Genomic DNA, 25595 nt, shown 5'->3' with positions numbered 1-25595 from the left:
GATTTATCAATTTTTAAATCCAATTTGACATGTTTTTGGATTAATTTTATGAACAAATTTAACCACATACATTAATCAATTTAACCATTGGAATATATTCATTTCATCTCAGACTTTCACCAAAAATGGATGATAGTATCTTAATAATGAATCAATATTTTTTTTCTAATTTTTGATAATATTAGAGATTTTTGCAGTATAAGGATATTTTGATATTGTTAACGAAAATAAATGCAACCAGCTTCATTTATTAATGTATCAACAAAAATGAAGTCCATTATACTCTAGACTTTTACCAAATATGAGATACAACATTTGAAAAGTGAGTCAATATTTTTTTGAAATTTACTAATTTTAAGATTTTTTAAGTTTAATCTAGCATATTTTTTAGGTGAAGCGACATGGGTGAGTATGGAAGGCATATAGGGCGATGAGGGGTAGTAATGAAAGAAAGGGAGAGATCGCGTATGGCTAAAGACAGAGAGAATAATAAAATAGTATATAAAAAAAGTGAATATATCCAAAAATTAAGAAGATATTAACGATGAGGAAAAAGATATAAGAGCGTGATGGGAGGCGAAAAGACCAGTGATATCAATATAGGAGAGAAAGTAGTGGAGGAAGGAGGAGATACCATGTGAGGCATATTTGGTTCGGATAAACTAGTTTGGTTCATTTCACAGTTAAATCATCTAAACTATGTAATAAAAGTCAAGAACAAGATCATACTTATTCTATTACCATATTGATCACACAATATTTGATGGTATTTATCTTTTTTTACAATAATTATTTTTGAAATATTTGATGGTATTTATCTTTTTTTACAATAATTATTTTTGAAACATATCAACGGAAGTTATTTTTATTGGATCAAGGTAAATGATATTGTCTTACCATGATATTGAGTTTTGATCTCGTCTATTGATGATAACAAAATTTTGTATAGTATCTTAAGATGGCACAAGCTCATGATACCGTTAGATGTATAATGTGTTGGAATCAAAATTATTCTTATGTCGAAAAAAATTACTAAGTTTAACATTATTGTTAGAATCTTATTTGTCATATATGAATCATCATATTGTGAGTTGATGATCATAACATATAATACTAATGATAATTTTATTGGTTTATAAGTATTACTTAAAAATGATAATATCAACAACTACAAAATTAGGATTTTCTTTACATAGACAAGTAAATCTTATTTCTCATATATGATCTGATCTGCTTTCATCTCTACTTCCGTCTGAGTCTGTTCTCTAACGTATTTTATCGTTGAAGTGAAATGGTCAATTACAAGCAATTGTTGCTACCTCTTCGACGACAGAATTCCAGAGGAAATTGTAACGCAACAGAAATTTGACGGTGATTAGGTGTATATAACGGTGCGATTTCAATGCCGTTACCTTATTAGTTAAACATAGCGGGACGTTTCAACGTCAGTACACATTGGTCGGTTGAATATAACGGCACGATTTCACGATATAACACAAGGCTGGGTCGGTGGCGTCTATATAAGCCGAGACCACCCTGTTTCGCACCTCATAACCTCTGTCTTCTCTCTCGCGCGCTCTCCTCTCGGCTCTCCTTTTGCTCTCTTGGCGATCTCGTCTTTCTGCGAAGGTCGGAGCTGCTCTCCGACGAAAGGACAAAGCTTCGAGCGATCGTCGGCTGGGAGTGAGCGTCCTCTCCTCCGATTTAGGGGAGAATTTAGATTCTTGTCGTGGTGATCTCATTCCTTTACCTTTGCTTGAGGTTTCGTTTCGCTTCGCTCTCGAAATTTTTTAGGGTTCAAGATATTGTTGAATTTTGATGATTTGGCTTCGTTTTGATTGATATAATTGACAATTTCGGTGACCAAAAATCAGAAAATTTGTTGTTCTCGGGGTTCTCTTTGATCAATTCTTCGTTAGGGGAGTGAGCGTCCTCTCCTCCGATTTAGGGGAGAATTTAGATCCTTGTCGTGGTGATCTCATTCCTTTACCTTTGCTTGAGGTTTCGTTTCGCTTCGCTCTCGAAATTTTTTAGGGTTCAAGATATTGTTGAATTTTGATGATTTGGCTTCGTTTTGATTGATATACTTGACAATTTCGGTGACCAAAAATCAGAAAATTTGTTGTTCTCGGGGTTCTCTTTGATCAATTCTTCGTTATCGATCGTCTGGGTTTTCAAGTTTCTTTTGGGAAGTTCGATCTTTCTGGTTTTCTTGATCGTCTCTCGTCACCTCGGCGTTTCTCGTTCTGGTTTCGATTCGCAAGATGGCTTCTTCTCGTTCCAGGCGTGTGGAGTACGACCGCTTCATCCCGTTCCGATCGGCGATGGACATGGACTTCGCGCGCTGTGCTCTAACCATGCCTTCCAGACCTCAGCGTGATGGTTCGATAGAATCCCCATCGAGTGTGGCGTACCAAAAACTTCTTGTTCAATGTATTTTTAAGAACAGATCTCGCATCTTCGCATTCAAGAGTGCACCCGAATCACCGGCCGACAAGGTGTCCCAATTTGACGAGGACAATCGACCGCACAAGAAGCAACAGAGGCGAATCCCAAAAGATGCAGATAGGGTTTTGGCTGCTTATGATATCTTAGATGATGATAGGTTGAATCTACTCGACTGGGGAAGCAATAACGTGTTGGCGATTGGCCTCAATGACAAAGTGTGCCTATGGAATGCTGCGAATAAGTCTAGTACAGAGTTTTCACGAGCCCTAGAAGACAACAGCCCTGTCACTAGCATCAGCTGGTCCCCAGACGGCAAAGTTCTAGCTGTGGCATTAGGCAATTCAGATTTAGATCTGGTTGATGCAGCAACAAGACGTGTGTTGGTTGGGATCCAAGGTGACAGCCACTCCTTTGTTTGTTCACTTGCGTGGAGAAGTAATGCAATCTTGACGGTTGGGAGATCCGATGGTAGTATTGTTGATTATGACATTAGAAAAGATGACCGGGCCATCTGTGACTATAGAGGGCATCGACTAGAAGTTTGTAGTCTTAAATGGTCCGAGTTGTTTGGGCGGTATCTGGCAAGCGGAGGGAAGGACAAACTTGTGCACATATGGGACACCCGCATGGCTGTTGCAAATCACCATCCGCGCCAACATCAATTGCTTCACAAGATCAGCAACCACACTTCCACTGTGAGGGCCCTTGATTGGTGCCCTACCAGGAGCAATCTGCTGGCTTCTGGTGGAGGGCGCAATGATCATTGCATTAAGTTTTGGAATGCTGTTAATGGTGTTTGCTTGAACTCGATTGATACCGGCTCTGAAGTTTGTGCGTTGTTGTGGGACAAGAACAAATCTGAATTGCTGACCTCCCATGGGTTTCCAAACAATCAACTCACCCTGTGGAATTACACATCCATGACGAGAAAAGCTGAGCTTTTTGGTCATTCATCTCGTGTTCTTTACTTGGCTGGGAGCCCATTGGGAGGTGTAGTAGCTTCTGCAGCAGAAGATGAGACACTCAAGTTCTGGAATGTCTTTGAGACTCCCAAACCACCAAAACCTGAAGCAAACACTGTGCCCTTTGCCCAATTTAGTGTCATAAGATGAAAATGCTGATGGTTGGAAAAGACTACGAGAGTAATACGAAAAACTTCTTTAGTGCTTGACAAGAAGATCCATTGTTGATAGCGTTGCATAGAGCAGTTTGTGGCATCAAAGAGGCAACATATTTTCATACAAACATTATATATTTAAGATCTTCGGATACGAGTGCAAGCGCATAAGTTAAGTAAGAAATTTACAACCATGCTTTAATTTTTACAGCATTTTAATAGGTTTATTATACAACAAACCAATGTGGTTGCAGCTGCAAGTTTGATTTTTGTATCCAATTTTTCTTTCAGCTTTGCATATATCTTGGGTATAACCTTTACCATATTGATGACACATGCAATCTATAAGCACAACATTATTGTTGCTATATTTTATGTGTTCTAGTTTTAATATTTTTATCCAAGTTGCATTCTTGTTGTATGTTTTTAGGTGATTTGTTAAATCTTCCTTCTTTAAATTTGAGAATCTTCATGTTGACTTCTCAAGTACTAGATGAAAATGCTGATGGTTGGAAAAGATTATGAGAATAATACAGAAGACTTCTCTAGTGCTTGAGAAGAAAATCCATTGCTGGTAGCATTGTATAGAGAAGTTTGTGGCATCAAAGAGGCAACATATTTTCATACACGCATTATATATTTGTGATCTTTAGATATGAGTGCAAGTGCCTAAGATGGAAAATTTAGAACCATGCTTTAATTTTTACATCATTTTAGGTCTATTTACAACGAGTCTATGTGGATGCAGTTGCAAGTCTGATTTTTGTATCCAATTTTTCTTTCAGTTTTGCATATATATTTACTATAACCTTTGCCATATCGACATGCAATCTATAACCACTACATCATTGTTGCTATATTTTATATGTCCTAGTTTTAATATTTTTAATCATGTTACATTCTACTATTATAGTTCTGTCTTTTTATGTAAATTATTATTTTTCCTTCTTTAAATTTGAGAATCTTCATGTTGATATTATTCTTTGTTTGTTTATGCTAATTATGCATAATTAGACCAACGAGGTAGTTGTTTATATATTTTTTTTGTTTCTGCTGAGTTGAGGTTTCTTATGATTTTAATGTAGCCACCAGAATTTCATACTTTTCTTGCTGTTGAAAAAACTAGTTATAAAGTGTATAATTTTGAATCTTAAATGGTTTCAATATGTTACTATATAGTGAATAACCTCCAAGTAAGATATAAGTTCAAGAGTGAAATCCAAGCTTAAAATATTTTTATTTTAATAGGATGTATCATAATTTCTGTAGAATGCAGTCATCATACCTATAAGAACTGCAAACCAAATTGAATATTTAATAGTAAAGAGATATCAAACAAATAATTTTATGAGTTTGTTAAAGATGAGGCATTATGATTCTGTTTATTACGTTTTTTTTCTGTGATATAAACAGAGGCTCATGGCTTCCATTAATAGACTGTCTTCTGCTGGTCTCAAGATTGAGCCTGACAAATGAAGTCAAATAGGATATTATAGTGATAGTGTCGTTCTGGTCCTTTTGGATTATAGTAATAAAAAGATCTTTGTTGAGTCTGAAGGTTCCAATTTGTGATTATTTCGGTCTGCAGGATTTTTCTTGCTGATTAGCTGTTGCATTGTAGCAGACTAGTAGCAATCTTCATGAGATTGTTAGAGAAGCTTGCTAAGTTTCATACAAATGCTCACCAACTAATGATATGGCTACTGTTTCAGTATTTTGAATTATGCTGTTGCAGTCATCTTTCACGAGTTTCAGTATCCACGTGCTGTAGTTTGAATTTGCTACTTGTGAGTGTAAAACTGACATCTGAATTGGTATTTCTTCATGCCACCTTCCCTGTTTATTTAAGGAGAATAAGCTTTCAGCAGCTGTTGTGATTATTGATTTTAATTCCTAATATCATATATATAAAAGGTTTAAATTGACATGATAATTCCAGTTGAAACATTTAAGTGATTGTTTTTTTGAGTCATTTAATTGACTTGCTTATTTTGGCCCAGTTGTGTGGCTTTGACCATTCTAGTTAGTTTGGCTTGAAGATTTTCAACCTAACAAAGCTAATCTCAGATCTGAAATCAAAATTGGCATCAGGTCCAGTATTTCCTGTTTGATTGATTTCAAATTGGAGCATTTATAAACTCCATAGTTCTTCCTATCTGTCATGTCCATCCTTGTCTAGCTTTATTAATTAGGAATTTTGCTACATAGTTTACTTAATGCTAACCAGATTCAGTTTTTCTTTCATATCAAATTTTGTGTTGTTCATGAGTTGATATGCAACATGATGTGCACTTCTTTTTGTCCACTTGGTAATCATATCAGTGCAGGCCCCATTTGTTTTCAGTTTTGTACAATAGATTTGCCTAACATCTTTTGATTACAATCATCGTGATGATTAAGAATCACAAATCAAGCATTTGTTAACTGTTTTAGATTTGTGATGCTTTAGATTTTCCTAACATCGCAGATAATTTCACCTGCAACAACTTTTTTATAGACTGCCATTTGTGATGCTTTAGTCATATGTTGAGGCTTATCTTTCTTTTATTTTATGATCAAGACACATTCTTTATTTGTTCATTCAGGGACAAAGAGACCCGGAGCATTGATGCTTCACTTATTAGAATTTGAGAATCAGGTTTGAGTATCATTTTTTGTTGAAGTTATTATATTAGCCCTTTACTAGAGAATATCTCTAGTGGTTTCTCAAATTTGATTATTGAAAAGTCTAGTTTATTACTTGCTCTTCTGGCTTGCCTTTTAACATTCTGTAACCTTGCTTGTGAATTATTGACAATTACTATACAGGAATTGTGACTTCTGTCAGTCTTTCTGTTAAGAAAGAAAAAAGAGACATTATCTCACTCTTGAATTGCATCCTAGATATTCTTTTATCACAGATCATTTATGAATAATATTTTTGGACACATTTCAATTTCTTTAGCCTTTGGTTTTTCTCTTTTATTTATGTGTTTTTCACTTTGCACTTTTCTGGCAAAATATATTTCAAACTGATATTTATATCATTTTGTCATCATTTTAAAACTAAAGAATTTTCATATTAAGAATATAGGTTTGTCTAGAGGAAGCCTACCTTGTTGGAGTTGAATGTAAAGGCACTGAATATATAATTCATTTTCTGTTAATGAATCACTTGAAGAATTTGCACAATTAGCTCATGCTGTTACACTTTTCGAAAGTATGTTTCTATTTCCCCCATTGAACATGATACAACGAATAGTTCTATGGTTATTCTAAGTGTGCATTTCTAGAGGTCTAGAATTTAGGGGTATATTATTGCTTTGGCTGTCATTGAATGATGAAATTCAGAAAATATATCTTTCTATCATTCAAGGTTCGCAATATCGTACCGTACCGGTATTTCGACCTGGGCTCGGTACTGGTACGGTACGGTATACCGAGCGGTACACCTGAGTGTACCGAGTACTGTAGCACTGCTACAGTGATACAGTATCTGCTACAGTACTACAGTACTGCTACAGTACCTCGGACCGGTAACCATCAGTCCGCGTACCGAAAACCTATCGGACCGGTACGTACCGGGCGGTACGGCAAACCCTGCTATCATTAGTAAACTCTACTGTTCTTCCTATGTATCATGTCCATCCTTGTCTAGCTTTATTGAATAGGAATTTTGCTACATAGTTTTATTTGATGCTAACCAGATTCAGTTTTTCTTTCATATCAAATTTGTGTTGTTCATGAGTTGATATGCAATGTGATGTACATCTTTATGTCAACTTAGTAATCATATCAGTGCAGGCCTCACTTGTTTTCAGTTTTGTACAATAGATTTGCCTAACATCTTTTGATTATAATCACCATGATGATTAAGTTAGCAAATTGCATCATGGTTCGTGCTACGCAGATAATTTCACCTGCAGCAACTTTCTTATAGACTGTCATTTGTGATGTTTTACTCATATATTGAGGTTTATCTTTCTTTTATTTTATGATCAAGGCACATTCTTTATTTGTTCATTCAGGGACAAAGATACCCAGAGCAAAGATGCTTCACTTATAGAATTTGAGAATCAGGTTTGAGTATCTTTTTTTGTTGAAGCTATTATATTACCTTGACTAGAGAATATCTCTAGTGGTTTCTCAAATTTGATTATTGAAAAGTCATTAGTATTTTACTTGCTCTTTTGGCTTGCCTCTTAACACTATGTAACCTTTCTTGCGAATTATTGACAATTACTATATAGAAATTGTGACTTTTGTTAGTCTTTTTGTTAAGAAAGAAAAAAGATACATTATCTCACTCTTGAATTGCATCTTAGATATTATTTTATCATAGATCATTCATGAATAAAATTTTTAGACACATTTCAATTCCTTTAGCCTTTGTTTTTTCTCTTTTATTTGTGTCTTTTTCAATTTGCACTTTTCTGGCAAAATATATTACAAACTGATATGTAGCTCATTTTTTCATCATTTTAAAATTAAAGCAAGGTTCGCAATACCGTACCGTACCGGTATTTCGATCTGGGCTCGGTACCGGTACGGTACGGTATACCGAGCGGTACACCCAGGTAACAGTGCCTCAGACCGGTAACAGTCGGTCCGCGTACCGAAAACCTATCGGACCGGTACGTACCGCTCGTACCGGGCGGTACGACTCGGTACGACAGACCCTGAATTAAAGAATTATCATATTAAGAATATAGGTTTGTCAAGAGGAAGCCTACCTTGTTGGAGTTGAATGTAAAGGCACTGAATTATCAACATCATCATTTGCTGTTGATGAATCACTTGAAGAATTTGCACAATTAGCTCATGCTGTTACATTTGCCAAAAGTATGTTTCTATTCCCCCATTGATCATGATGCAGCAAATAGTTTTATGGTTGCTCTAAGTGTGCATTTCTAGAGGTCTGGAATCTAGGAGTATATTATTGCTTTGGCTGTGTCATTGAATGATGAAATTCAGAAAATATATCTTTCTGAGGCATCTTTCTGACTTGAACTCCATTCTTTAATCTTACATAGGAAATATTTGATTGATGTCGCTTATCTAGTCCTACATGACATGTCATATTTAGTAATTTGTGCATCTCTTTATATAAGTCTCCTTCAAGATTCATAAAAGTCATCCAGTGTTGTCAACAACACTAACAGGTGAAGACATCATGGATAGCTATTGTCATCCATTGAGATGTAGTATGAATGGTTATATTTATTGGGGTTGTATAATGTTGAGTTTTTCAATGGTTGTGGTTTAAATTCAAATAGTCAAAATCGTAGTTGCTTTCTATATGGTTGAATAAGCTTTGGTGTTGGCGGGTTCTTTGGTTACGTTAATGTCTCTTGAAGCTTGGGAATTGGGTTAGAGAAATAAAAAAAAAAAAATCTGAGAATCTCAAAAAGTCTGAAATTATGAAAGCAAATGTATTTTTCAAATTTTTTTGTGGCCTTAAATAGAAATATTAAATGCAAAGCTACCTTTTTTGTGATCTTGGAGTTCTCTCTTGGTGGTTGTTATTCGTCATATTCTTGAGAAGGATTAGTGACCATATGACACTCCTATAATATGGGCTATTTGCTTTCTCCTTTTCAAAATTTCTATGGACTAGTACAACCAAAATTTAATGATCTATAAATTCTTCTCAATCTTAGATTTTTTCTAATTGAGTGTGTTTGTTCTGGCGAAATTAGGGAGTAACTTATTGACTAGATGACACTCCTATAATATGGGTCGTTCCATTCTCCTTTCCAAAATTGCTGTGGAATAGTATAACCAAAATTTAATGATCTATGAACTATCCTTGACCGTGGGTTTTTCCCAATTGAGTGTGTTTGTTCTGATGAAATTAGAGAGTAACTTATTAATGGTTTTATTCTCTTCATTTCTTGGGTAACCACAATTGCGATATGTAGAATGAATTTTCTTCGTTGTCAGGTCTTATGCTGTCTAGTTTGAACTTACAGTAGTTTTCTAGAGTCCAAAGTTTTGTTTAGGCTTGCTTATTGAAATCAAAGGCTTCATATTGGCTCTAGAAAGGATGATGAAGCCAAGTGTGCAATCTAAGCCCTTGATATTGAATGTGTAATTTTATCAGGAAGAAGTTCTTATGCATTTATGATATAATTATTATGTAGTCATTAAAGCTCTCTAATGTTGTATTTTATATTGCTTACTATGCTTTAACTAAAATGACTTTACTCGCAACAATATGAACTAAAATGACATTACTAGGGGTGAGGAAGGGAGAAGGAGGAAAGAGGAAGAAAAATAGAGGTAGAAGGAGGCTATGGTGGAAGAGGAGGAAAAGAAGATGAGAACACTTGGCGGTGGTTGCACAAAGAGCAAAACAGGCTTGTGAGGAGACACGAACCTTAGAAGGAGAACCAGTTCAAGTAATTTTAAAAGAAAAAATGGTTTGATTCGGGTCTTCGAAAAGGGAAAACGAGCCTAGCATTTTTTTTACAAAAAAGGTAAAAAACCATACCATACAGCCTGAAATGAGGTAGTCCACGTCTTAAATCGTGCCCGGACAGTCATTATCAATCAAACTAACTAAAATTGAAATCAATGAAAATTGTGTTGTGTCTCAATTTCTGATGTAATTCATTACTTTCTGAGTTACTTTCTGCCATTTGGTAAAAAGTGGGAAAGATAAGTTAATTTCTGTCATTTAAATGCATTTTATAAATGTAATGAAATCTTCTAGCTCACCATTTTAGAGAAAGAGTAATGCATAGTTGGTAGAAAATTTCTGCCAAGATTTCTTTCAAGTCGAGTATATCTCAATTAAGACATATTTTTATGATGTTTGATGATATCTATCATTTGTTGTCTATATCTAATTATCTTACACTTTCATTCAGATTTGTCGATGATATTTCTTTAATGTCGAAAACGATAGAAAACTTCACAAGCATGGATAGTTTTAGTATCTGAATAGTGTAAGTTACAAAAACTCCAATGCATTATATTCAAATAGTATCCTTGTCTTTTAATTGTCTTTTGCATGGATTTAAATAGTGTGCTTCTGCTGCAGTACCTTCGACTATGGATTGGTTTCAGACCATACGGTCCGACGCTAGTTTGTTTTGTTTTTTCTATTATCTTTTCAGGTGATATCAGGTATGACCCAATATATTAGTACCATGCTGGTCTCATAGAATATTGAAACTGATATTAGAGAGATTGTAGACCTTGTTGTGTATATTTATTTTTTTTAAGGAGTAATTCTGATGCATCTTTGATTTGAATTAACCTTATTTCTGGTAACGTATGGAATGTTACTTCTAGATGATTGTGTAACTTAGAGAAGGCACTTGGTGGGGACGTTAGGATGTATGATGGAACTACTCTCATTGTCAGTATCTTCAACCAAAAGGGTGCAAAATTCATGAAGCAGCCTTACAAGCAAGTGCCCACTAGGCTTTTTTCAATTTTAGCTATTTTAGATTTCATGGGAGCCAATGTCATGTCACTAAACATGCATTTGTTATTCATTTTTAGTGTTTGACTTCCCTGCATTAGATGTTATTGTTGCTTGTTTCATTATACCTTAGCAACCTAAAAGTTAGGGATGCAATCCTAGAGACACATTATATGTAATCCAAGTTACAAATATTGTATATATTATTGCAGAACTCTTAGGGTCTGCTGAAATAGAAGTTGCATTTGACCACAACAGCAAACATGATGACGGATAACTCAATTTCTGATAGTTTGAGAAATTTTGAACATTTGTTTTTTGATATTACAGTATGGCTCTTTAAGTCAAGTCGTTGATGGTTTAAGCAATTTAATTATTTCCTTTCATATAAATTTTTATCTAAAAGATTCTCTTTCAATCTCTTGGTAATTTTTTACTTTCCATTTATTTTCTTTTAATACGCTTGTTAATGAAGTTATCTCTTGATCTTCGAAGGTCTTCCCTTATGAAGAATGCCATCAAATCATTTTCTATTATGATCATCTGTGCTAACTAGTTCATATATGGATTAGAAAATTGAACAGGAAGTAAAGCCATATACTTGGACATACTTATTTCCATTTCTACAATTGTCATTTTCAAATTCCTACTAGGTTTTTCAGGTTTTATCTTATTTAAAAGAAAGATTTAGTTTTTATTCTCTCTCTTGTAAGGAGAATATCCGTACAAATGTTTTTAACACCGCCGATGTCGGTCCCAAGCCCGAATGAAAAAGGTGGAGGGTTGTGGAAGGCCGCTAAGAGCCAGCTTGAAAAACAATTGAGAACTCATATGTATGATCTTAACTGTTTCGTAATAAACCTAGGTCATCATTGAGATTAGATGTGAGACAAGATTGTCTGGAAGAAAACTATGATATTATCAGCTGGGACTAATCATTTACTCACGAGACATGAGACATCTGGTCTAAGGGTAAACCCTATGTATCTGAGAGAAAAATTAGAAATCTTGTCGTTCAGTATATTGGCAGATTTGCGATAATTTGAATTTTCAAGACCCAACATCACTATCTATTTTTCGACCAGATACTCTAAAATCATACAGTACTTTCAGATTTACCAATTATTGTTCTTTGATCTCACAAAACACATAGAATCATCCTCTTATTTCAGGTTGATCATGTTACTAGAGGATCTGCACGGCCCAAACTTATCTGACCTTGCCTGATCTTAGTATTGTGCAAAACATGTCAAGCTCAAGAAGAAACAGCAGAAAGATCAGTTCTTCATGGCAAACCATTAATCCTTATTTTGTTAGATGAGTAGCTTCTCTTTTGAATGTAGATAACTTTCTTGAACTCCTTGAATTACTGGTCAAATTCCTGCTACAGGCATTAATTAGATATTTGGACTTCTTCTGACACTATAGATCATTACAGTGTCTGTAATTGTAAATAAATTTTCTCTCAATATGTCACTCAAACTTCTTAGCTATTTTGTTTCTTTTTTTTGTTGTAATCTTTACATGTTTCCATAGTATCTTTTTATGTATTTCAATGTCATTTGTGCAAATATGGGTGGAAATGGTAGCCTAACCAAAGGCGAAGAAGCTGCTGATGCTAGCAAGGTATCTGATCAATCAGCTGAAAGGAAAAAAAGTTTGGTGGACTGGATGAACTTGATTAAACCTGCTAATGGGGAGAAAGATCACTGGGTAAGTTTAGATGCTTTTTCTTTGGTTATTAAAGAATTTTTTCAACTTGATATTTGTTGGTGTGAAAAAATGATTATTCTCGAGATACTTTCATTTGTTTTTGTGACTTAAAACCTTATTTGTTTCTGGAGCTGGTGCTGGCTCTATTGCCCTTTGTTGATTTTATATTGTTTGCTGCATATGAGAGGCTGAAGTGTCCCTTTTTTTTGTGATGTATTTTGTTTATGTATTCATATATGCTGGTTGTTTTGGTCAAAGAAGCTATTAGTAAATCTGGCTTGCAATGTATACTGAATGAGACTATCCATATTATTGACTGGCCAGCTGGGTATCTTAATTTTTGAGTTATTGTTGTATTTCCCTTGATTCAAAATTGCTATTACGATTCTTATGATCTGCAATAGTTGAAGCATACCTGTATTGCCATACATTTAGGTTCCAGATGAAGCTGTTAGCAAATGCACATCATGTGGATCAGATTTTGGAGCTTTCAATCGCAGGGTGATGATTTTCATCTAATCAGTTTTCTTTTCAATGTTGTTTGATATCACAATTTTTCCTTGTGATATAGCATGACAATTCCATTCTTTACTTTCAGCATCATTGCAGGAATTGTGGCGATATTTTCTGCGACAAGTGCACAAAGGGTAGAATTGCTCTCACTGCAGAAGAAAATGCTCAGCAAGTCCAAGTTTGTGATAGATGCATGGTATATTAACTGGTTTATCCTTTGCTTTTAACATCATTGCACAAATTGGTTTTTGTACTTTTGATGATGTCATTTCTTACTCCTGAAAATTGATGCTTGTAGAGATATGCAGTTTTAAGTTTGAACTATGTCAGGTTGGTCTTCACTGATAATGTATATTAAATAGTGGTTCAAATTTAGGTGTCTGCATAACCTTTTGGGTTCAGGAGAAAGTTTCGGTTGTTGATATTCTGGAAGTCGAGATGATGATGGTAATAAACGTTATTTAAGTCTTTTAAGATATTATATTTATAATGGGTCTTCTTCTAGCAGTAGTTATTTGTTGTTCCAATCTCATATAAAATCTGATGTATCGTTGCTAAAAGGAGATCTTTTTCTTTTTTGGAAGCTAGGTTTGCTAAAAACATTTTACCCCTCCACTGACCCTGACTGTCTTTTAAAGAGATCTGTGTTTTTATAAGGATCCTCCTTGAAACAATCTGTAGTGTTAGACTCATATATTTTAGTATTATCATTAATCATAAGGGTGAAGAAAGTGGTTTTTAAAGAAAATATGATTTGTTTAGCCAATTGAGTGAATTACTTTTCATTTTACATCTTTATTGAATTTCCATCCAGAGGATTTGCTGCAAGTCCATTAGCTAGATTTTGCACCTTAGGTTGATAAAACACTGTTATCAGCCAGCGGTAGTCTCGCTTACATTATGGCGTAAATTGTCTTAGTTGATCAATATTCTATTCTTTGTTCAAGGATGTTCTACAAAAGATCTAAACTAGTTCTTACATTATGGCTATTATTAGCCAGTGGTGGTACACTTACATCATAGCTTGAATTGTCTTACTTGAACATTCTTTTCTTTGTTCATGGATGTTCTACAAAAAATTTGAACTAGTTTGTCCTCGAGAAATTCACTGTCTTGTCTTGTGTTCAGGCCCTCTTAGTTCATATCAGGGTTTGCCGTACCGAGCCGTACCGCCCGGTACGGGCGGTACGTACCGGTTCGACAGGTTTTCGGTACGCGGACCGACTATTACTGGTCCGAGGCACTGTAGCACTGTAGCAGTGCACTGTAGCCGGTTTATGCAGGTTGACTTAAGAGAATATTTCATAGATGAGATTATTTGACAGGTTGATGCAGGTTGAGTCAGCCACAGTCCCACATCGAGTCAATAAACCGTGGCCGGTTTCAGGTTTCATTTACTGCATTCTTCTTTTTCCCTTGTTTGAGTTCTGCAGCCTTCCATCTATTAAAATGGTTTGTAGTTAAACTAAGGAATTTGATAGATGCAGACAACTTCATGTTTTGGTTGTCTCATTCTATTTGTTCCTATCTACTGCTAATATCCTATGCCAATTTAATGTATTCATGCAAAGCTAAAAAAAAAACTTATAGATATGCCGACGTTGTTAGTCTTCATCAATTGATTGTTATAATGAACTCAAATTGATATTAATATTAGAAACATAACTTGTCAAACAATCATCGTTAGTAAAATGCGACAGAATAAAAATATGAATCAATGTCTTCATTATGATTGTTGTTGTTGCTAATTAAAACAACTAGGACATTATAAATGATAGGATCCTTGTAATATCAGATATGTAAATCAGGCACAATATACAGATGATATATCATGGGTATATAAAAATATAAATAGTAAAATATATATAATTTTATACCTCGAAACCACCAAAACATGTGTGTTTGTGAAAATTCTCTAGTCAAACCACTCTAAAAAAAATTTCAATGAACAATAACTTGGCACAAATTATTGAAAACATTTGATTATCAGTATAAAAATAATAGTAGACAAATGAATCAAAATATGCAGATTGACAAATAAATAGTGTTTCAGAAAATCAACATAAGATTAACTTGGTTTGATAAATTTCTACCTATATTTATAGAAAAAAATTGAATTCTTCATTATATAAGATTAACTATGAGGTTTTTTGAGTTATTCTCCCTTGCATGATTTTTTTTTGACATCTTCTTATATAAATCTAAAGTACTTTTCACTTTAACTCTAGATCTCCGAGAGCACTTAAATGTCTTACTTTTTTCTCTCATCAAAATCTTGAGATTTATTAGAATAAATCGTAATTCACCTAGAAATTTTAATTTAACTAGAAATTTTTTTCAACTAAATTGAATATAATTAGAACTCCTAAAAAACTTACCAAATCTAAGGAGAATCTTTTATTCAAAATCTATAATTGGAGGACATTTGATTGATTATATAGGGAGAGAAGCATGACAATTATGCAACTATAATTGTGTTTGACAATCAAAAGAGCTGTCCTCATCAACCACTCAAATGCTGTTGAAAAAACTGATTATAAATTGTATAATTTATAATCTGAAATGGTTTCAATAAGTTAGTATATAGTAAATAATCTCCGTAAAAGATAAATTTAAGAGTGAAATTCAAGCTTAAAATATTTCAATTTTAGTATGATGTGTCATAATTTCTATTTTAAAAAACAGTCATTAGACCTATGAGAATAGTAAACTAAATTGAATAATATAATAGTAAAGAGATATCAAACAAATAATTCTATGAGTTTGATGAAAATGAGGCATTATGATTGTCTATTATGGTTTTTTTCTGTGATATGAACAGAGGTACATGACTTTCTATGAATAAACTATGTCTTCTGCTGGTCTCAAGATAGGGCTTGACAAGTTCTAAATTGTGGAAGTTAGCTTACTATATCAACAGTTAACAAATGCTTGATTATAGTGATAGTGTAGTTCTGGTCCATCTGGATAAAAGGATCTTAGTCGAGTCCAAAGGTTCTAATTTGTGATTATTTTAGTCTCTGGGATTTATCTTTTGCTGAATCAGCTGTTGACTTGTAGAAGACTAGTAGCAATCTTCATGAGATTGTTAGAGAAGCTTGTTAAGTTTCATACAAATGCTCACCAACTAATGACATGGCTACTATTTCAGTATTTTTAATTATGGTGTTGCTATCATTTATCACAAGTTTCAGCATCCACACCTTGTGGTTTGAATTATACGCCTTGCAAGCATAAAACTAACCTCTAAATCAGTATTTCTTCATGCCAATTCTCAGTTTATTTAATGAGATTAAGTTAGCAACAGCTCTTGTGATTATTGTTTGCAATTCCTAATATCACATATGGTAAAAAGTTTAAATTTTCATGATAATTCCAGTAGAAACATTTATGTCATGAAATGCTTATTATAACATCACGACAATCATCATGATGATTAGCTTGTTAGCAAATTGCTTCATGGTTCATGCTACATGGATATTTCACCTGCAAAAACTTTCTTATAAATTGTCATTTGTGATGCTTTAGTGTTGAGGCTTATCTTTCTTTTATTTTATGATCAAGGCATATTTTTTCTTTTGTTCATTAGGGACAAAGAGGCTCAGAGCATTGATGCTTCACTTATTGGAATTTGAGAATCATGTTCATTTATCTTTTTTTTAAAATTATTATATTAGTCCTTTACTAGAAAATATACTTAGGGGTTTCTCAAATTTTATTATTGAATAGTCTATTTGTTTACTTGCTTCTCATTCTTGTTTAACTTCTGGCTTGCCCCTCAACATTCTATAATATTCATCAATAATATTTTTACACATATCAATTCCTTTAGCTTTTTCTTTTTCTTGTTGATTTGTGTGCTTTCACTTTGCACTTTTCTGCAAAAATATATTGCAAACTGATATTTAGCTCATTTTTTTCATCATTTTAAAACTAAAGAATTATCATATTAAGAATGTAGGTTTGTCCAAAGAAAGCCTACCTTGTTGGAGTTGAATATAAAGGCACTAAAGATAATACTTTTTCTATTGATTAATCACTTATAATTTGCACAATTAGCTTATACTGCTCCACTTATCAAAAACATGGTTTTTAATTTCGATGTGTACTGCCCGATATAGGCAGTACGTACTGGTCCAAGAGCCTCTCGACGCGCGGACTGCCTGCTATCAGCCGGTGCCAAATTTTTGGCCCCGTATCGCCCGATACAGGGTTGTATTGGGCAGTAACAGTCGAAATTTCAACCATTACCGACTTGTATCCTATTTTAGATGTATTTCTCGATATGGTATGCCTCGATATGTACCGTACCGAGCCAGTACAAACCAAAATTGTGAATCTTGATCAAAAGTATGTTTCTTATTCTCTCGGTTGAACATGATATAGTGAATAGTCCTATGGTTTCTCTAAGTGTGCATATCTAGAGGTCCAGAATTTAGGAGTATATTATTGCTTTGGGTCATTGAATGATGAAATTTAGAAATATATCTTTTTGAGGGTTTTTTTGGCATGAACTCCATCCTCTAATGTTACATAGAAAATATTTCATTGATGTCACTTACCTAGTCTTACATGACATGTCATATTTAGTAACTTATACATCCTGTTGTATTTGTCTCCTTCAAAATTCATAAAGTGTTGCCAACAACAAAACAACAGGTGAAGATTAGAAATGTTGTATGATTGGTTATATTTATTAGGGTCATATAATGTTGAATTTTTCAATGTTTGTGACTTAAATTCAAACGCTCACAATCGTGGTTGCTTGCTATCTGGCTGAATAAGTTTAGGTGCTGTCGGATTCATTGGTTATGTTAATATTGCTTTGAGCTCGAGATTATGAAGAAGTCAGAAATTCTAAAGAAAAATATATTTTTTTATATATTTTTGTGGTTTTAAATAGAATATTAAATGCAAAGCTACCTTTCTTGTGATCCTAGAGTTCTTTCATGATGATTGTTATTTATCATTTTTTACAAGGATTAGTGACCAAATGACATTCCCATAACATGGGTCTTTCCCTCTGTTTTTTAAAATTATCATGGAATAGTACAGTCAAAATTTAATAATCTATAAACTCCTCGACCTCCGGTCTTTGCTTATTAAGGTGTCTTTGTTCTGATGAAATTAGTGAGCAATTTATTAATGGTTTTGGACCGTTCATTTCTCATGTAACTAGAATTGCATTATGTAGATACAAAATGATTGGATAGTGTCACTTGGTAGAACGAATTTTCTTGGCTTATGCTATCTAGTTTCAACATTCACTACTCTTTCTAGAGTGCTTGTGATCAGGATTTTAGTTATGCTCACTGATCCAGAGTTTTGTTTAGGCTTGCTTATCGAAATCAAAGGATTTATATTGGTTCTGGAAAGGGTGCTGAAATCAAGTACCTAGTCCGAGCCCTTCATGTTGAAATTATAATTTCATTAGCAACAAGTTCGTATGCATTTTTGATGTAATTATTATATAGTCATTAAAGCTTTCTAATGTGGTATTTTATATTGCTTGATTTGTTTTAACTAAAATGATTACTCACAACATTCAAACTAAAATGACACTACCGACGGTTGAGGAAGGCAGAAGGAAGCAGGAAGAAAACTGGAGGTAGAAGGAGGCCTTCGAGAAAAAGGAAGAAAAGAAGAGGAGAATATGCAGGGTTTGTGGGCAGCAGCTACAAATAGCCTGGAGAGGGTGAACACTCGGCAGTAGTTATACATAAAGCCACCATCGCCCTACGGTTGGTCGCCTCCCTCTACCTGCAACCCTTGCGTGAGAGCCCACCATCGCCGCTTGCAGCCCTCGCGTAAGGGCCTGCTGCTGCCGCCTACAACAATGGTCGCCCCACTTGGCCCACAGCCCTCACGGGAGGGCTTGCCGCTATCGCTTGTAGCCCTCGAGCGAGGTTTGTTGCCGCACCTTGGTCATTAGTTGCATAGGGACTGCATAGCCTCCTCGCACCCCTTCCTCGTCAGCATGGTCTCTTGGGCATCCTTGCCATTGGCTACAGCCTCCATTGTTGGCCGCGGATGTTGCACCTTCATCGTGGGTCCTGCGAGGGGGGTCGATTGGTCCGGTAGAGGGGTCAATTGGTACGGCGATGGCATAACTAGGGGCTAGGTGGAGGGTGGTGGCTAATGGGAGTGGAATGTTCATTTTGACAAAAAGAGGTACTCTCTAGGAAATTTTCATACTTTGGGTGTTATCTCGAAAATTCTCAAACTTAGGAGTGTTTTCTGAAAATTTACCCCAAATATGTGTGTGAGAACCAGTTTTGCATTCTATATTTGATGAGACTAATTACATTATTCTCCTGGTTTGATTTAATTTTATGATTCATTTTGGATGTCGTAGTTGTTTGTGAGCTAAAACTTTATGGGTATAGTGCACCTTTGTTTTTTTTTTTTGCTTCTGCTGCAATAACCTATAATTCTTCAACTGAACCATGAGAGATACACCAAGTATGCAGGTCCATCTGTTGAAAGGATTTGGACTGCCATGTACCAGGATTATTTTCCACAAATCTAGTTATATGTTTTTTCTTTTGTTTCTTATTTCTTGTCCAGACATTTTGTTCAGTTATTTTTGCATTAAATGCTGAAATAATTGGAGATGATATGTTTGATATTAGTTACTGGTAATTCTTTTGTGTTATTGTTTTCCACATGCTCAACATTGCTAGTTGCTTAGATTAGGTGATTCAACAATGAGTTTATGAAGAAGCTTACATTAATTAAAATTTTCTTTGGACATACCATGTGAATGCATACAGTTTCTTTTCAAATCAATTTAAGACTTGATTTAGTGATTTTGTACGACAATCTATGTTTTCGTTGTGTAACATTGTTGGTCAACATGCTGTTTGTAAATTCTAGGTGATAAATTTTATTTTGCATTTTCTTTCTTATCTCTAGCTCTCATCATCATAAGATTGATCTCTGGGATTTTAGTCCGCATAGCTTCTGCATATCTCCTTGAAGCATATACAGATTTGGTATCTTCCGACACACTCTATTTGGGATTCCAGTCTACATTAGCTACTGGAAAATGATTTTTAAATTTTTTTCAATCATTAATCCCTAATATTCTTCTAAATGAGATAAGTGGGAGGGGAAATGTTTTGATTTGTTTTGTGAGAGAGCATAATTTATCCTAATTCTAGAGTGATATTCCCATCAGATACTTCCATCTGCACGAAGATAATTCTTATTTGATGATGTTTGCATGTTTCTATCCTTTAGCTTTTGTATCAAGTTATGGTTATACAATTCCAGGTTACAGCTAGAAATCCATGCCCGGTGCTTTTCAGACATGTATTATGGTTCATCATCATAAGTCTGAATGTACTGGATCAATCAGCAGAGTTAATGGACAACCATTAGAGGTTTCACGGAAACAAGGACTTCATTGGGGAAGTTCTTTCTTTCCTTTCTCGGCCTTACCCTCGGTCAAATGCAATCAGATTATGCAAGGTAGAAATGGCTGCCACGGTAAGAGGCTTTGGTTACTACAAAATTTTGGGAATTCAAATGTATGCAGTTGTCTCTCCCTGTGCAGTAAGATTTTTTTCCTATTATTGAAGTCCTTGGTGCTTATTTGCTACCTCCACCTTTCTGCACAACAAAAATGGTCTACAGATTGGAGGAACGCCATTGTGGACCTTCTATATTGGTTTGGTATGAAGCCCCCATTCAGCACATAGGCTGGTCTTTCCATGCTAGTTGGTAGATATCATGTGTCAAGGTTGGCAACCTTCTTTCCAAAATCTTTGCATCAAAATGCAAGTGCAGCCAAAAGAAGCAAATGGCAGACCCTGTTGAAAATATCATATGTTCGTTGCTGCTAAATCAGTGGTCTGATTTAGCCTTGAGATTGTTATTTAAGTTGCTGCTAAATGAATTCTTCCCATGAATCAGAATCTGTTCATGGGAAGAATTCATTTGTAAAAAGTACAAAAATCAAAACCAAAGCATAGCACAATCTACACTTTGGCGGGCTTCATGTATTGACTCAACCATGATTAGTTGACTATGATGAAAAGCTCAGAATAGATCTAATTTTTAAATTATGGTAAAAAAAGTTAAAATGTTGTCGGCTATAGATGTCAGATTTGAAGTTGAGTGGAAGTAGTCCTATTGTACCTTTTCAAAAATAAGCTCATGGTGACATCTAGATGAGTGGAATATTGAACAATACATATATGAAATTTCACATTGTCTCTAAGAGCAGGGTTTGATGTCTCCTCTAATGTTGTGTTACGTTTGCCTTTGCCTGGAATTGGTGTTCCAAAATCATTGCCAAAAGGTTTTGTGTCCTTTTTCAATATTTGTGACATTTCTTTATTGTATTATCAGTTTTGTGTATTTTTGGCATAAGATAAAGATACTTATATAGGTCATTAGAATCCAAAAACAAAGCCAAAAAATCATGGATCCTTTTCTTATATACGTGTTCTGTTGCATCTTTCTGGTGTGTCCTTGCATGTGATAACATATGGTTCTATAGTTTATTATACTCTAAAACAATTAAGTGCTACTTATGGTTATGGATATATATGATTATATTTTAGGATTATTTAGATACTGCAGAATTCAGATCATATCTACAACCTTCTAAAGGACAAATGGAAGTTATCTTGACGAATTATATTTTCAGTATTCTGGAATGTACATTTCTGCATGCACAGACCTTAAGATATCGACTTAATCCAGCTTGGTACAGTATAATATTTTTTCATGATTGTATTATGCTTCAATCTGCTGATCACAATAACTTAAATAACATTCTTTTGGTCGATGTACTTTAGGATGTAGATTGTTTGGAACATGCCAAATACAACACTAGTAATGATGTGGAGTATCTGAAAACATAAAAACATTTGTGAGGCAGTTGCTCTACAATCCTAGACTTCTATCTGCATGTCCCGCAGCTTTTGTTGAAGCAAAGCTCTGTCAAGTTGAACAAGAGCGTGAGCTGAATTAGCAGATTCAAAAACAGTCTTGAAACTTTATGTTCACATTGAACTTGATTGTTTATTTAATTGTGTGGATGTACCTGTTAAATTTATGAAATTTGTTTTCATGTTGAAGTGTAGTGATGGCCTATGTAGGATGTGAGAAATGTCAACTGTGAGAAAATCTTCAAACTCAAGGTTTAGTTCTCGTCTCCATTTACAGTCTGAAACCATTTATACTAGCCTTTGTCAAGGTTTCATATGTTCATTTGCTAGGTTTCTCCCAAAAAATCATGAATCAGAAAACGATTTGTGGTTCATTCTATAATTGACATTTCATATCTTGTTGAATACTGGTGGCGAATTCTTGGGTAGGTTTTTGTTTTTCTTTTGACCTTTTTAATTAATATATCTTATATACAAAATATAGATCTTATTATTGCTAGTGTTCACAACCAAGCAGGTTAGCCTTATAGTTGCACTCTCTCGAAAGTTATTTTCACAATGGAAACTTAATATTGCTCTGAAGGTAAATTTGGTAAAAAATATATAATTTTTCCATGAAAAGCTTTTTTTTGTTTTTTTTTTATGAAACGTCCCTTCATAAATATTTTCTTTTTACCTTTTTATCTCTGTATAAACCTGTGGATCTTAGACCACCTATTCAAGTGTATAGTTTGGTTTAGTAAATGTCTTTTGTATTATCAGTTTTGTGTATTTTTTGCATGAGATAAAGATACTTATGTAGGTCATTAGAATCCGAAAACAAAGCTAAAAAATCCTGGATCCTTTTCTTACATACGTGTTCTGTTGCATCTTTCTGGTGTGTCCTTCATATGATAACATATGGTTCTATAGTTTATTATACTCTAAAACAATTAAGTGCTACTTATGGTTATGGATATATATGATTATATTTTAGGATTATTTAGATACTACAGAATTCAGATCATATCTAGGAAGTTATCTTAACGAATTACATTTTCAGTATTCTGGATTGTACATTTCTGCATGCATAGACCTTAAGATATCGACTTAATCCAGCTTGGTGCAGTATAATATTTTTTCATGATTGTATTATGCTTCAATCTGCTGATCACAATAACTTAAATAACATTCTTTTGGTCGATGTACTTCATGATGCAGAGATTGTTTGGAACATGCCAAATACAACACTAGCAATGATGTGGAGTATCTGAAAACATAAAAACATTTGTGAGGCAGTTGCTCTACAATCCTAGACTTCTATCTGCATGTCCCGCGGCTTTTGTTGAAGTAAAGCTCTGTCAAGTTGAACAAGAGCGTGAGCAGAATTAGCAGATTCAAAAATAGCCCTGAAACTTTATGTTCACATTGTGAACTTGATTGTTTTGTTTAATTGTGTGGATGTGCCTGTTAAATTTATGAAATTTGTTTGCATGTTGAAGTGTAGTGATGGCCTATGTAGGATGTGAGAAATGTCGACTGTGAGAAAATCTTCAAACTCAAGGTTTGGTTCTCGTCTCCATTTACAGTCTGAAACCATTTATACTAGCCTTTGTCAAGGTTTCATATGTTCATTTGCTAGGTTTCTCTCAAAAAGTCATGAATCAGAAAACGATTTGTGGTTCATTCTATGATTGACATTTCATATCTTGTTGAATACTGGTGGCGAATTCTTGAGTAGGTTTTTGTTTTTCTTTTGACCTTTTTAATTAATATATCTCATATACAAAATATAGATCTTATTATTGCTAGTGTTCACAACCTAGCAGGTTAGCCTTATAGTTGTACCCTAATTCGGGGATAATATTTTTATTTATAAAAGATATTAAAAGTTTAAAGGATGCTTATTTTAAAGGTGTCTCATTAGTTCCTAAGGAATTCAATATTGAAACCATTAGGACTGAGGCTCTTGTTAGAACTCATTTGGAAAATGGCTTGATCTCATCAAGAGTGAGAGTTAAAAATGTGCTCCCTATTAGAGTTTTGAATTTGAGGAAGGGAAGAGATAGAGGTTCAGTTGCTTGGAAAAGCTTTCTTTTGTTTATTTTTTACGAAACGTCCCTTCATAATTTTTTTTTTAATCTTTTTATCTTTGTATAAACTTGTGGATCTTAGACCACCTATTCAAGTGTGTAGTTTGGTTTAGTAAATATTTTTTTACTAAACTTCAAAATAGGTTTAAAGTCAATTTAGGATATATATATATATATATATATATATATATATATATATATATGTATGTATATATATATATGTATGTATGTATATATATGTATGTATGTATGTATATATATGTATGTATGTATGTATATATATGTATGTATGTATGTATATATATATATATGTATGTATATATATATATGTATGTATGTATGTATGTATATATATATATGTATGTATATATATATGTATGTATATATATATATATGTATACATATATATATATATGCATATATATATATATACATATACATATATATACATATACATATATATACATATACATATATATATATATATATATATACATATATATATATATATATACAAATAAGAGGTCATGGGCTTCGAAGCACATCTAAGTGCATAGGAGCGTAAAGACCTATAAAGATTGATATAATTATATGCTAAACAATTAGAGTTTATATCAAAATGATTGAAGCGAATAACATATAATCATGAAGTTAAGGCCTTAATATCTAAAATAACATTATTTAGAGTCCAAGGAGGATCTTTGTTGAAATTAATAATATTAATGAGTTGAAGTGAATCGATAAAGCCTTTCAAATGATGTATATGGAGGAGCAAGGCTTGCTTTAATCCCTGCAAAATTATCATTCCCTCGACCATGAGTGGATTGGAAACACAAGGAAAGCCACTAGCCAGGTTGCCTTCAGGATCTTTGAGAGCAAATCCACCACTTGTACCCATAGAAATAGGGCTATGAGAATTGATCACATTCCAAACTAAAAGGTGATATAAGAAGTGTTTTTCATTATTGCTAGTCCCCTCAGATCTTCTATAGCTAATAAAATTTTTAGAATCAACCATAGCCTTATAGAATAGGGATAGAAGAGTAGATTGATGATTGTAATTATTATGATATAACCAAGAAAGCTAAAGATAACTAGTAATAAAACACCTAATATAAAGTTCACCCTGAACCTCTAAGTTTGTTCCTTCCTCTAACCAGGACTCTTCATCCTAGCTATTGAAAGATAGGAGAGAGTATAGAAGCATTTTCATAACTAAGGACCAAATAGAGGTAGCAAATTATACTAAAAAAGAAAATATTTGGAGAAGTCAGTAAAGAGGTGACAATTCAGGTATAGTTAAGATTGGAAGTGCAAGATTTGGGCAAATAGATCGGTTGTAGGTAGGCCCTTCTAAAAGTTTCCCAATGAAAGGTTTGATCTTTGGGCAACTACAAGTTACCATAATGCCTTTCAACTTG

The 25595-nt window shown here is 34.0% G+C and overlaps 1 protein-coding gene across 9 annotated transcripts; it reads left to right on the top strand.

Moving 5' to 3' along the window:
• The first annotated feature begins 1402 nt into the window (after positions 1 to 1402).
• On the top strand, positions 1403 to 23767 carry LOC135599074 (cell division cycle 20.2, cofactor of APC complex-like). Of its 9 annotated transcripts, none has more exons than XM_065093793.1 (10): positions 1403 to 1683; positions 2285 to 3741; positions 6151 to 6203; positions 7573 to 7624; positions 10417 to 10494; positions 10590 to 10675; positions 12566 to 12689; positions 13125 to 13190; positions 13288 to 13398; positions 13579 to 23767. In XM_065093793.1, exon 2 carries the CDS (start codon positions 2325 to 2327, stop codon positions 3558 to 3560), a length of 1236 nt encoding a protein of 411 aa, XP_064949865.1. In that variant the 5' UTR covers positions 1403 to 1683; positions 2285 to 2324; the 3' UTR covers positions 3561 to 3741; positions 6151 to 6203; positions 7573 to 7624; positions 10417 to 10494; positions 10590 to 10675; positions 12566 to 12689; positions 13125 to 13190; positions 13288 to 13398; positions 13579 to 23767. The 9 variants fall into 9 exon arrangements, with proteins under 9 accessions (XP_064949865.1, XP_064949864.1, XP_064949863.1 ...); XM_065093792.1 differs by having other exon boundaries at positions 1403 to 1729; XM_065093791.1 differs by having other exon boundaries at positions 1403 to 3741; positions 13579 to 20693; positions 23303 to 23767.
• Positions 23768 to 25595: the final 1828 nt, after the last annotated feature.

The sequence above is a fragment of the Musa acuminata genome, chromosome BXJ2-1, assembly GCF_036884655.1.
Source record: "Musa acuminata AAA Group cultivar baxijiao chromosome BXJ2-1, Cavendish_Baxijiao_AAA, whole genome shotgun sequence".
Classification (NCBI taxonomy): Eukaryota; Viridiplantae; Streptophyta; class Magnoliopsida; order Zingiberales; family Musaceae; genus Musa; species Musa acuminata.
Note: the sequence above shows the minus strand (reverse complement) of the source record. Positions and strands in the feature narration are given on the sequence as shown.

What these genes read in the sequence shown, in the direction of transcription:
- LOC135599074 (XM_065093790.1), top strand. Translation starts at nt 2,265, where the DNA reads ATGGCTTCTTCTCGTTCCAGGCGTGTGGAGTACGACCGCTTCATCCCG.